At 44.5% G+C, this 13,514-nt stretch overlaps 1 protein-coding gene across 2 annotated transcripts; it reads right to left on the bottom strand.

The window, feature by feature from the left end:
- Positions 1-983: 983 nt before the first annotated feature.
- On the bottom strand, positions 984-13,395 carry wrap53 (WD repeat containing, antisense to TP53). Of its 2 annotated transcripts, none has more exons than XM_034615305.1 (11): positions 13,177-13,395; positions 11,353-11,818; positions 11,049-11,241; positions 10,018-10,113; positions 9,316-9,424; positions 8,424-8,512; positions 5,728-5,951; positions 4,080-4,291; positions 3,324-3,427; positions 2,583-2,726; positions 984-2,336 (listed from the first exon to the last, which is right to left on the bottom strand). In XM_034615305.1, the coding sequence occupies exons 2-11, from the start codon at positions 11,645-11,647 to the stop codon at positions 2,114-2,116; spliced, it is 1,689 nt and encodes a 562-aa protein (XP_034471196.1). In that variant the 5' UTR covers positions 11,648-11,818; positions 13,177-13,395; the 3' UTR covers positions 984-2,113. The 2 variants fall into 2 exon arrangements, with proteins under 2 accessions (XP_034471196.1, XP_034471198.1); XM_034615307.1 differs by lacking the exon at positions 13,177-13,395 and adding an exon at positions 12,918-13,056.
- Between the last annotated feature and the right edge of the window lie 119 nt (positions 13,396-13,514).

The raw sequence follows: 13,514 nt of genomic DNA, 5'->3' as shown, positions 1-13,514 counted from the left end.
CACTGCAGGGCTTTTTACATACAAGTTTGATGCAAACTGCCGTGAAGTCGGCGTCCACAAAATCCTAACAAAAAGATGCGGAATGTGATGATGACAAGTTGTACTTCGTAGATATGAGGAAAATCTCATGTGTCTGTAAAAGGTCTCATTTTACATGAAAGAACATAAATCGTCAAGCCCAAGTCATTACCACACCCCGTCCCTAATGGCCAATAGCAGACACCAGAGATAATAAGACCCGGCATATCTGCTCATCACCCCCCCCCCCCCCCCCACACACACACCTCTGGGAGGGCTGAGATTTCAATGAGTCCAGAGCATCAGACAAACAAGTAGCAATCACTACACTGCTGGATTATTTATTGCACTCGTTTGGCATTCCCCCCCCCCCCCCCCCCTGTCTCTGCCCCCAATCTTCCTCCTCGTAGTCTTCCACCTATACTTTCCTCTCCCAAGGCGGACACGGTCGCTAGGCAACCTGCACAACACAACAGCTCCCCAACTCGGCTCTCTGCTCAGGGCGCCCCTGTGGTTTTCAGACAATCAAATACACGAGTGTGCACGCATTCATACGGCGCGTGTGTGGGAAAAGGTGAAAGCAATGAATAGTTTCCAAGTGAAAGCCAATAGTCCCTTCAGCTTTTTAAGAGCCGCCTCTTGACTGGAGTGGAACAGCACTTTGCATTCGTCGGGGATTTATTACAGGGCGTCCAACTCTGAACTTTCTTCAACATAAGAGGACAAAAAATACAAAAATAAGAGCATGAATCTGTGATGAGATATGCTTTTAATTCACTGCTGCTTGAATAAAAAACACCTGTTGCAGACACGGCCATCTATCTAGAGACGCGTGGCATCATCAAGGCCTAATACCCACTGGTAGAGCATACATTGTGTTGTTTTGTGTAATAATAGCTGACAGATAGTAGCTACTATTGCTTGGCAACACATTTCCAGAAAGTGAAACCTGAATCAGCAGGGGCATCAGGGTTAATCGATTTATCTAAAAATATCAGGCTTTGGTTGGAGCGTGCCGAGCCTCTGACCAGCCTGCAAAGAAACCCCACAGCAAGGTACACCCCCACTGATGGCAACATAAGCGTGCAGCAAATCATTGTAGGACATTGTTAATGCAATTACTCAAATACAATGTGTTCTGCGCTGCCACATCACCACTCACACAGGTACAAATACAATCTGAGAAAAACATCCTGTGGAGAAAAAGAAGTAGAAGTGGCGACGCTCATTTTCCACGTGCACCCACGAAATGGCATCTTCACAGATTGTGATGAGGTCTCGTGATCACGCCAGCTGCTTACGGATTTAACATTGGAAATCAGAATCAACATCAAGGCTTTATAAAAATATACATTTTGTTGGCATGCACAGAGCGACGTGACGACTTGTTGCGTCCAACAGTTTAAAAAAAAGAGGAGACACCCATCGGTTTACAAAAGCAAAGCTCAAGGACAAATGGCACTTACTGTGACTATAGAGCAGTTAAGAATCTCCGCGGCAGCGTTACAAACACAAATAAACGAACACTCCCGCAAATACGAATCAAAATCAGAGGTGCGATCAGTAGGTCGACGCTGGGAGTCAGACTCGACTCTGTCCCAACCGAACCATTCAAAAAGGATAAAAAAACACAGGTAAATACAGGTAACCATCCTCTTAAAAATGTTCTCACACATTCAATAACCCAATAGAGAAATATCAATCCGCAGTCCACTACTTATGCAACCCACTTCTTGTCATTGACCATCGTCGATGCATATAGCTCCAATTCTTATTTACCCAAATGGCATTGGAGCAAAGAAAATTTCAAAACACAGAGATCTGAAAATCAGTTCTGTCTCAATCATTTAATTTAAATTCTACGACGTTACTAAACTTGCAGGTGATATGATAAGATTTAATTTCAACGCTGTATTTGAACTGCGAGTGGAAAAGACCCAGTAATTGTGGCCCACGTCAGGCCTCCATGTTGCTGATGGAGAAAAGGCTTTAACTGACCCATAATTCGTTTTGTCCACATCAAAAATTCCCAAAATAAACTTCACATTGGCAGGTGTAACTCAATTTGTGTCAGTTGGCTGAACTCAAGAGAGCCTCAGGTCTCTGCCGCCGTGTTCGGCTCCTGGTTCCCCTCTGGGGCGGGGCCGAGCGGGCCGGCCCACCACAGAGTCAGGGCGTTGTCTTGTCGGATCTCCTGCGGGGTCATCACAGCTTCAGCTCCCTCGCTGCCAGAGGCCGATTCACCATCGCTGTCGCTGGGCGACGGGAACTGCCGCTGGCCACTGGAGGTCGCCAACAACGGCATGAATGGATGAATACTGTGGGTCAGGAAGAAAATAAGGGATGGGGGGGGGAACGCAAATGCAGAAAATTAAAGATATGACAATTTGGATATTTTGCCCTGCAGCAGTACAATTGATTCATTGCACAACTTCGGAATCAATCAACACTAAAAACGTAAGATTGGATGCATCACTGTCGGTCATAGTGTATCTTCATCAGCTTGAAATGAAATAAATGTGTGACCAGTCAATGAGATGGTTTAGACCTTTCGATAATCATACCTGATGCCATTGGTGCAGTCCCAGTGGGCCTGGAACCTCAGCTGGGATTGCAGTAGCTCCTCGTTACCATCAGGAGGAGCTGTTTGGGTGTCCCACACTGACAAGACTCCCTCTGTGTCACCACTCAGCAGGTACCTGCCTGACCTATACACACACACACACACACACACACACACACATGGAATGGTCAGGCCATATCACCAACCAGGTAGCAAACTGCACTGGATAAATGTCCCTTATCTCAGACTGTATTTACTGTAATATGTGGATTTTAGGGCAGCATCACTACTTTGTCACAGTCCAAGCTCACACACACATCCCCGAGTACAGTTCTAATTATTCTGCTTTCAGACATGCACTGAACTCCTGAAATAATACTGTGGGGCGGTATGCGCCAGGGCAACTGTGTGAAATCAGTTGCTACGGACATTATCTGGAGTTTTTCCTGCCAGCCCCCAACTAAAATGTCAGAATACAGCAGGAAAATATCAGGTAAATGCACAGCGGGCGGGCAACAGATGCAAGACTGACAAAAACACAAACAAACAAAGACAGTACAAATATCTCAGGGTGAAAATGAGCTTTTGATAAAGGTCGACGAGGTGTTTTTAATACATCACGTCCTGCCTCCTGCGTGCTCGACCCACATTGCATTGTTCATAGGTGAAAGGAAAAGTCTGCACCAAATTGTCCACACATTCTCCGGAGTGACTGAAAACAGCTTTAGCAAAGTAAACTTACTGGTCCAGGTCAAAGTAGATGCGCTGGTTAGTGGCGACGTTCCTCTTAAGTGAAAACACGACCTTTCCTGGCTCTCTTAAATCCCAGCACAGGATTTCTGGATCCTACAGAGACACACACAGGCACATTCAGAGCTACAGAGGCCAGCAAGTATCAGAGCTTCCTCTGTCTGATCATTTGTGCAAAACAAATGAGTAATTCTTTTAAGATCAAGATTGTTTGTCAGAATAAGTAACAATTGCAACACAAATTAATGATTCAGAAAAGTATTATATAGGCATATAGCTTACATGCTGAATAAAATAGATATGGTGTCATGTTTGATACAGTCCTGTGAGGGCCACAGACACCGGCATCAAGCCGGCTTTTCTTGTTGTCAGACAACTTTATTTATTGATGGCTATCGAGATGTGAAGAGGATTTCAACAAATAAGATAAAAAGTGTTTTTCAAAAAGACCTTACCGTAAGATTTTATTTAGCATATGTGAGTTAGTACAGGGTCAACAGTACAATGGAAGTGAAGGACAGGTCAGCTCTTACCCATAAGCTTTGCCTGTGTGAACCACTTCCTGAAAAACAACTGACAAAAGCTACCTACTTGACACACACAACCTACTGATGGTGTGTGTGTGCTCATTCAAACAAGTGCTTGCTGGCATTTGCAGGTGCATGCTTGTGTGTGTGTGTGTGTGTGTGTGTGTGTGTGTGTGTGTGTGTGTGTGTGTGTGTGTGTGTGTGTGTGTGTGTGTCTTAACCTTGCGCCCGCCGGTATACAGGTAGTTGCCGTCAGGGGAGAAGAGCAGATGGGTGAGGCCTCCGTGGTGGCGGGTCGGCAGCAGAGCCAGCAGGGTGCCGTCTTGGCAGGAGTAGAGGCCAGCGCAGCGGGAGTAAGAGCCACAGGCGTAAACAGACTGGCAGGGGCTGAAGCTAAAGCAGGAGATGATGCCACTTTGGCCCTGCTTCTTCACTGCAGTGATGACAAGAGAGCGACATTTTGCATAGCTGTCAGAATAATACAAAAATTAAATAAAAACACGGTTCACTAGACACAACTCCCAAACACTTTTACTCCCAAGTTCAAGTTGATGTTTTTTTGGCGACTCCTGCTTACATCTGTCAGAGCAAAAAGGTTCAACAGTGCCACAGTCACATTTTGGATCATCTGTTTCTTTTTACGGTTCACTCCTTTCCAAATAATCCTCTTTCTTACTTTTCGGAGGAGACACATTTTTGGCCCGTAGAAGCAGAGGCAATGGTTTGGCAGGGCCCTCATGTGTATCACATAACCTGCTTTTGAGACTCACCATACATTTCTGCATAATTTGCAGTTATTAGTTATCAAGCGGAGACGAAGGAGCCAAACACACAAGAAACCAAAGACAGTAATAATCTACCAGAGCAGTGTTGAGTTGCCAGCGCATCGGGGCTGGAGATTACTCATGACCTAAAAATAAAGACAACTATTTCATGCATGTGTTACCATATTTGTTTCTTGCCACCTGAAGAGTCGCCTTTATTCGCCTTTATTTAAATACATAAGCCCATTAACTACAAGAAACTGGTGAAATGAAACGTGTGACAGAGATAAGGAATTCTTCCCAGTTTGGTCAGAAGTTCATAATAAAAACCTGAGTGATGTGACAGCCAGGCAACAGTCGACATTATATTATCCTTTTCACAATGTCTCTTTTTACTTATCATTTCTCTTGTGCGCTGGATTTTCCAAAAACACAGCCTGTGAATGCAATTCTTTTTGTAAATTCTTTTTGACTCTAGGAGTTGTAGCATCCTGGAACAGGGAGAATTCACAAATCCCATCTCACTATATCCACAAACGTCTGTCTGTCAGGGGAATACTTATCTCAAGAACTATTTGTCTTAATGGCTTGGCATGTTGTTAATGGCCCAGGGAAGTGGGATATGTTCAATATCAACTAAAGTTGTATGAACAAGCGACCAGCTCTTTAAGACTCAGTCTGCGGATCGGGATGAACGTGTCTTCTTCTACGTCCTCGAATGAACTCCAGCAGCGTCGACAACTGGGTCAAACCACAGGTCAAAAACGCCACCTGATCATTTTGACTATTTGATTATTGTCATTTTACCATATTGAACTGACATAGACATTCATAGGTGTTGCGGGTGCTGATCTCTATCATGGCAACAGCATTCATTGAATCACTTCCTGTTTGGCAATTCGTCTTCGAACTAAAAGCACAGCGGCCGTTTTAATGCAGTAAGGTGAATTACATCGAGGTGAATTACAAAGCTTTTATTTTGAAAAGTTGTGAAATTAGGTCTGATGACTATTTCGATAGTTTAACAGACCTCTGAAATAGCCAACATGAAAACACCATTATGATGCTTTATATTGAAACTTTGGAGGAGTAGTTGATGACTGACCTATTGTGGGCCGCTCCTCACAGTCTCTGCCTGGACGATCGGTGTAGAAGACCCTGACGGTTTTGTCGAAGCCGCAGTAGAGCTGCGTGCCGTCCGGCGTGAAGCAGAGGGAGTGAGCCGCTGTCAGCTCATCCAGGTGATTGTAGGGTCGGAAACTGGCTCGCACATCCCCGTAAAATGCATCCCATATGTGGACTGGGTTGTCACGGCTACTGCTTGCTAGGCTGGGGAAGATGAGTGACGAGAAGAAAAGAATGGCAAACGTGAGCTATGGGGAAAGCACAGAGACAACAGGGAATAGAGTGAATGAGGCATATTATGAAAAAAGGGTGAATAAAAGCTGAGAATACCTAATTGGGTTACTCTTTATTGGCTCTGGGATTGTTTTGCCTTTACAATGATTAACAGATGACTCAGTTTAGAGTTTCAAGCCCAAGGAACATATTTAGTGTACAAAAAACAGTATTTGCACACAAAGTAACTGGTGAAATAAAACTGTTATAACTGTAAAATGACATCTCAGAGGATAAGAAACAGATTCAAATGAGATAGGCTGCTGAGATTCTTTTGAGATATACATTATGTATGACCAAACACATCTTGATTCATTCTCCAGTTGCTATCCTCTGCTGCACCGCATCCACCTCGGTGTATCAATACATCAAAACAAATACACAGTATTGTGCGATGCCTCATTATGGAGACAAGACCACAGCACGTTCTTATTGATTCAAATCAGGAGCAAACACTGCACCGCTCCTTTTAAACTCTAATTATTGGGCACTGAAAAAAGGCCAAAACATCACTGCGGCTCAATTAGACAAAGGAAATTAGCCCCTACCGATGCTGCCGTGTTTCGTTATAGCCCCTCTGCGCCGCAGCTTTATTCCAGAGCAGGGAAATGCCCAATTATAATGCTAGACTGCTGCTACCTTGGAGCAAAGCCTAGAACTCAGTGCAACTTAACCGAGTCATAACAGGGGCCCTTATTCCCTCTCTACAGGAGGGGCATCCACAACAAATGGCTTCTGGCAGACGGAGAGTTCAAGGAGTGCTGGGGGGGCAAGAGACAAAATGGGGGGTGTGAAAAGAGGAGGGGGGGGAGGAGGGAGGGAGACAGAAAAGGTACAAGCAAAACAAGCTTGCTGTAGATGTGTTAAAGCATCACAGGTCTAACCTTTCATCTGTCTGCCTCAGCCTTTAACAATCCAATCTGAGCTTGTCCGACCACACGGCTCTGCTCTGCAGGAGCTCCTATCTGATACGTGGCGCTGATCTAAAGAAGATGAAGAGTATCTGCTGTCAGCTCCTCCTGGCATCCTCATGACAGGCAGGTCTTTGTTCGGCTTTGGCAGATACACACAGGGCCCCTGAAGTGGTTCATTGTCCACGCAAACCATTTGTTGATCTTTTTGCGGTTTACACAACTCTCTTCTCGGGACATTCGGATCCTGACCCCCCGACACCCCTCTTCTTACTCTGTAAAGCCTGTCTGATGTTGGCCGTGGAGCGGTGCCAACACTGGGTCTCGATCAAAGGGAGGAGGCTACAACTGGCCCTACCTCTCTCGCCACAGACGATCTGCATTCTCCACGGTGACGGCGGGGAGTCACAGCGCACGCACAAACACACATTGATGTCATAATTGCCACATTGTAAAAGTCTGCCATGGCGCGCGCCTGCACACACTCGGAGAAAAAAAGGAGAACAACACAAAAGGAGAAGTCCCAGAGTCAGGGGATCATGAGGCCCTTTAGGTGTTGTCTGGGCTCTGGAGTGCTGTTAGTGGGCTGAATCATGCTGCAAAGCACCGTGGGTCTCAAACAGCCGCGCTGCTTGCGACGGAGGCAGACAAGACAAAGGGCTGCTCTCTACTCCTAATGAGAGACATCAGAAAGCTTTTACAGCTTCTCTCCACGCTGGCAGCCGGCTCCCACAAACGCATATACCACAGGGATCAAAGAATGAGTCGCAAGCATACAAAAATATCTTCAATATTCAGGTAGCCTATTAGACATGGTCACGCATAAAGAAAATCGTACTCTCACACATAAAAGCACAGTGTCCTGAACTAACTATCCATGATCTAGATTAAAAACAATTAACCAATGAAATGAAAATAGCCTCCATAGACAATATAGCACCTTTTCTGTGCATATACTCTTCACCTTATCTGGCAAGTTGACCTTTAAAGTCTTTAAATGTCTCATCCATCTGTTAAATGCATAGGCTTTTTTCATAGAGGATTTTTTTTTCCTCCTGTCTTTATTCAATAGCGTGGTCTTTTGGTTTGAGAGCAGAACTTATTGATTTCAGGCTCAGACTTTGTACTGAACTCACTCAAAACCCTGCGCTTGCACTCAAATATACCCCGCTTGTGCTTTGATTTCCTGCGCTCCAGCTCCAGCTCTTCTCCTTGTGCTCACGCTTCTGTGTGAAACGTCTACTCTCGGATTTCTCTTCTGCTCTTGGACTCTTTGTGCAACAAGTCATCAAAATTGCCCAACCAATCGAATGCCAGGTGTTGTGATGACGAAAGTGTCCCGTCCTGGTATTAAGTAACGGCCCATGTGGAGACAATTTCATTCGTCATCACTACACCTCGTTACAGAATCTGAACGTGACTCGCAGGACTCGTTGATTTCCCGTTCATTAGACACTGAAGAATAGTTCAGCAAAGATCACGTTCAACTCACAAGCACGTGTCTGCATCCAGAGAGCTCATCTTGGGGTACCAGCAGTAGTCGTAGATGGTGTCTCCCTCTGCCATCCTCAGCACCGGACTCTGCCACAGAATAATGGGCAGAGAAGACCACAGTCAGGCGCAGCAGCTCAGCTGACCACTGGGATCTATTAGTGCTGATGCTGGCTACAATACACAGTCACACGTTTTTTTCTTGGTGGTAAGATTTATTTTCAAAAGTCATTGGTGTGATTTTTGAAATGGAGCAATCAAAGCTCAATTTTCTCCTCTTTTCAAAGACTGATATCTCTGTAGAGTAGGAAATTGATTAGATTTCAATTATTTTTGTCAGTGATCTCAATCTACCTGCCTGTAAAGCAACAGAGAGATTGGCTCGCTGCTCAATATTTCCCAGAACCTAAAAAAGACAGAACTCCTGTTATATTTATAACAGATAAATATTCACCTGTAACGTATTATATTAAATTGTGTTTTGCTGTTTTCTTTGATGCTGTAACACATTAAATCCCAAAGAAATCTCAAACAGCTGAGTTTTCTTATTTCTATATGTAAGTTTTTGTTTACAGCGTATCAAGACTAGCATGAATGTCATCACTTTGTCATCCAGAGATATTTGTATTCTGTAGTTTTTCTCATTTTTGCATCTGTAGCGTATTTGATACGTCATCAACATGCTCACTCTTGGGGAACCTTCCAGATTATCTTTTGTTGTTTTATCACTTGGGCTCATTCTGACATAATCCGGAGTTCTTACTACGGGGCTGGAAGGAAATTCCGGAGCCTCTCCCTCAGACATTTGCGTTCTCTTGTGGAGAAAGCCTCTAGAATATCCGGAGTTCAGAGCATGTCTGAGAGCCTCTATGGAGGGCGATCTGTGTCCTCACCATCTCTGGAAGCAAGTCCCAATTGTAGCTGTAGATCTCTGGAGGGACGTTGTACACACGGAGCACATTGTCTGCACTGTTGGTCAGGATACAGGAACCATCAGGGGCCCTTGGTTAGGAGAGGAGAGAATATTTGAATTTTAATGGCATGAAATTTCCCTCACAAGAACAGATGATACATGCGGACAAACTAAATGCCCCCGATCAAGGCTGTTGCCAGCGCAGAGGTATAAAAACAAAAACAAAAAAACAGCGACAAATACATTTCTCACTCACAATGACACCACTGGGGCCACGTAGACACAATACAGTGGACTTGCATTAAAGCTAATATTTATAGCAAGTATAAATACTGTTGTGTACACAACGAGATACTGATCTATCTTAACAACCAGATCAAGATAACTGGAGGCCACGGGATACAGTCTTACTGTATATCTACTGCAGTGTTAGTGTTCCCACTCTGACCTGACTAAGGAAGATAAACATCGTGGAAGTGCTGCCTTAACTTCATTTGGACAGGATGTTTAACGAAACAAATCACTAGCTGGCCTTGATATCTACCACAGGGTACAACATGTAAAATACATGTCTTTGTTGTAGTCTTATTTATTATGGTAATCCCAAAACGTTTTATAGTTAACACATTTAAAACCTCATCTGTGGTGTATTTTGTGTGATGTTTATATGAGAGGAGATTACCATTTGCAGCCTTTCAGGTAATTCTCTGGGAAGCTCGAGTACTCAGTCCAGGAACCAGTCAGCATCTGGGGGTTCTGGGTAAATTCTAAGCCAAGCCTGGCAGCAGGATAGAGAGAAGGACAGGTCCTTGGTCAAATAATTTAAAAGTTAGAGCAAATGAATCAAACAACAAAACGCATCCATTCCATTTTGTTCCATTAAATTCAACAAAAAACATATCTTGGTTTAATTAACTTTCACCACCTGGAACAAAGCTATTGCTACAGTGTCAACTTGCACAAAACCTAAAAGAAAACATGTTGGTTCTGAGCTGCTGTGGAGGGGATGTTAATTACATTTCACACTCCTACACCTACAGGTTAATTCCATCAACCCCCACCCCCCATTTCATCTTCTCTTCTTTGCCAATATAATGATTAATAATGATTAATATTAAATCAGTTAATGCTTTAGCACTTTTTGCAGGCCCACTTCAACACGAGTACTATCTCGCACAACTAACACTCATGAGTCGTCTACACATGTACATATTCAGTACTGTAATTATGTAGACTCAGGGGTATTCTTATTCCCACTGTCAGTCAAAGTTTGCTTTGAATTTGTACTGAGGGGGAAGTAGAGATAGTAAATAGAAGACAAGTATTATGTTGTACAAATGAGAAGAAATAACAGGGATGACCTTTTAAGATGATTCCTACTGTGTATTGTGGTGACCTCACACTTAGGCCACATAGAAAGCATATGATCAAGGAGCACTGGCATGAGTACTGCATTTTGGTCAGCAGTTCATCAACTACTCTTTCAACTTGCCTTTATTGAAAACCTATTGCTCTGCAGTACTCACAAATGTATTCTTTCTCCGTTCCACAGACACGCCTGTAACTCATCCTCACAGTCACTGTATAACATCACCACCTGCCACAAAGTCCCGCTCGAAATAGATCACTTGATGGTCTCTCTGCTAAGTATCTTTACTCCAAGTTATGTAGAGCCTGAGGTTAAAAATAAATAGGACTTCTTCCTCCACTTACTGCTGTCCTTCGCTGGGGCTGTCTGCAGATCCGTTAGCGTCGCACTCCTCCTCTGCTTTTGTCTCTTCTTCTAAGGCAGCATCATGCCCTCCATCTCCATTCTCATGGCAATCTTCTTCTTCAGCTCCCAGACTGACAGGCACCTCTATCACCCCTCGACCTTTTTCCTCACATTGTGGTAGTTCCCCTGTGTCTAGCATCAAAGAGTACATTTGAAAAGTTATTCCTGAATCATTATCTCAGACAGACATCCAAAAGTCAGAGCTTGAATTAATTCATTTTTTTCTTGCATTTGATTTCATACCTGCAGTTTCACTAAAACAAGTACTTTGTGCTGGTGGGGCTGGGTGTTCCGGCAAGAAGCCAGCCTGTGCTGATGTTTCTCCATGGATCTCGACGGGCTCTGCAACCTGTTCCGGAGACTGGCTCATCCTGAGCCGCTTGGCAACTGGAGGGGGCCCTTCCTCTGAGGTCTCCCCGACCTCCAAATCATCACCTTCAAGTAGAGGTGGGGCCTGTTGGGGGGGCTCATTGTCCGCCTCTGCATCCTGCCCTGTGCCTGCCACACCGCTTTCCCCACCTCCGGCCGCATCGGACATCTCTCTGTGTGTATCAATCTCTTCTGTCAAGTCCTTTACCAAGGGTCAGAGTGCCTTGTGTTGGTTGGCTGTCAGACGTGGGTGAGATAGGTGCTACTGGGATAGTGCTTCTTCCTGCAGTGTGGGTGTTTGAGTCTGTTGAGGGTCGCGGACATCACAGCACCCACTAGCCTGGAAAAGTAGTGATAAAGATGGAAAACACACATCAGAACAATGTTACAGTAGGTGCGTGTGTCTGACTTAATGTGATGCATGCTGGGCAGAACAGTTGTCATCATCTTACAGTTTGGCATAGTTTAGTTCCTTTCTATTAGTTAAGACTATTCTCAAGTATAAGGTTCTCAAACAAACAGAAATAACTGTTCTTATTCTAACTGTGTTCCTCTAGCAGATATAACATGCATGTCTTTTTTCCAGATTTACCTGAACCCATCATCATACATGTTTCCATGAGACAGTACTTGTATTTAACTGAGACGTAGAAAAGACTTGAGATCGATCATTAGCAGAAGTAGATGTTAATGTTTTTATACTTCAACCTTGCAGCCACTGGCAGCTCACGTTTAACTCCAAGGTCTCTTGTCGGTAAACCAAACAACAATCGGTGAGCTGATGTTAGGATGTGGAGGAAATAAAGTCTACAAACAAAAATGTCCCCTTGTGACTTGGCTGAAGACTGATGTGCCGCACACACTGATGGTGCTGTAAAGTGAGGGTTCGATGTGGGGTAGTTGGATCAGGATGAACCACTTTCTGAGCAGCACTTTAATTTTCTCCACACTGGTCATCTACATCAACACACACACTTCCTGCTTCTCACTCTCACGTGTTTCACCTAACCAATAAGAAGCCAGAAAGCCCTCCGACTCAGGTTAATGTGAAAGAATTACAGAGGCAGATTCAACACATGTTTCTCCTGTTTCTATGACGCTAATGTAAAGATTTAAATGTGTAAATAATCAATGTGTAGACGATAACTTGAATCTAAACATTATAAAACACATTTATAGTAAATTAACAAACACAAAATGAACTTGACTTGCAACCTTGCAGTGCTTAATAGATCAGATGATAACTTAATGTTCAGATGTTGAACACTATGGCTCCTTCTGCAACACCGAACAAAGCCACAATGAAACATCTGCCTCGCAGGTTCTCATGAATAACTGACAGAGGAAGTTCAGGGCAGATTTGACAGAAAGTACAAACACAGCCATTGTTTAAAAAAGGAGGTAAACGTGACGTCTGTTGTTAAATATCTCACAGACACCTGTAGCTAGAGACGTGCCAACCACTCCAAACCAGCGCTAATGTTGCTCCTGCCCAGTTCAAGCGAGCCAGCTCGTCCTACCATCACCAAACCTCACGTCTCACTCCACGCGTGTCCTGCTCCCGCTGTAAACGAAACAACCGACGACCCTACAGACGAAGGAACAGCGCTTTAGCTCCTTAAACCCGTCCGTCAGCGACAGACACCGCCACTAGCTCCCGTTAGCATTAGCCGGAGCTAGCCGCCCGATGCTACATGCCTGTGTTGTGGCTTGTTGCTCGTCCTTGGCTTCCGCTCGCAGTTCGGCCGCGCACACGCTTCTCCTCGCCGCTGTCAAAGCTTCAGCTGCAGCCGGAGAGTGCGAGGGATGAAGGAAACCATGCGACGTCCTTCCACTTCACGACTTGGTTTCCACGCAGCGGCTCGTTACGAGTTGTAAACACCGTGAGCGGCCATGCGACTCAAGAGTATCGCGAGAATTGGGCTGATGACGTCTGCGGGCACATGGCTGGTTTGTGTTTGGCTCAGCCGTGGACGTGTGGAAAATACAAATCATTTTAGGGAAATAAGAAACACAAGAGTCATTCACTGCTAAAT

Source organism: Hippoglossus hippoglossus, chromosome 18 (assembly GCF_009819705.1).
Source record: "Hippoglossus hippoglossus isolate fHipHip1 chromosome 18, fHipHip1.pri, whole genome shotgun sequence".
Taxonomy (NCBI): domain Eukaryota; kingdom Metazoa; phylum Chordata; class Actinopteri; order Pleuronectiformes; family Pleuronectidae; genus Hippoglossus; species Hippoglossus hippoglossus.
The sequence above is the reverse complement of the archived record's forward strand: the minus strand, read 5'-3'. Positions and strand labels throughout refer to the sequence as shown.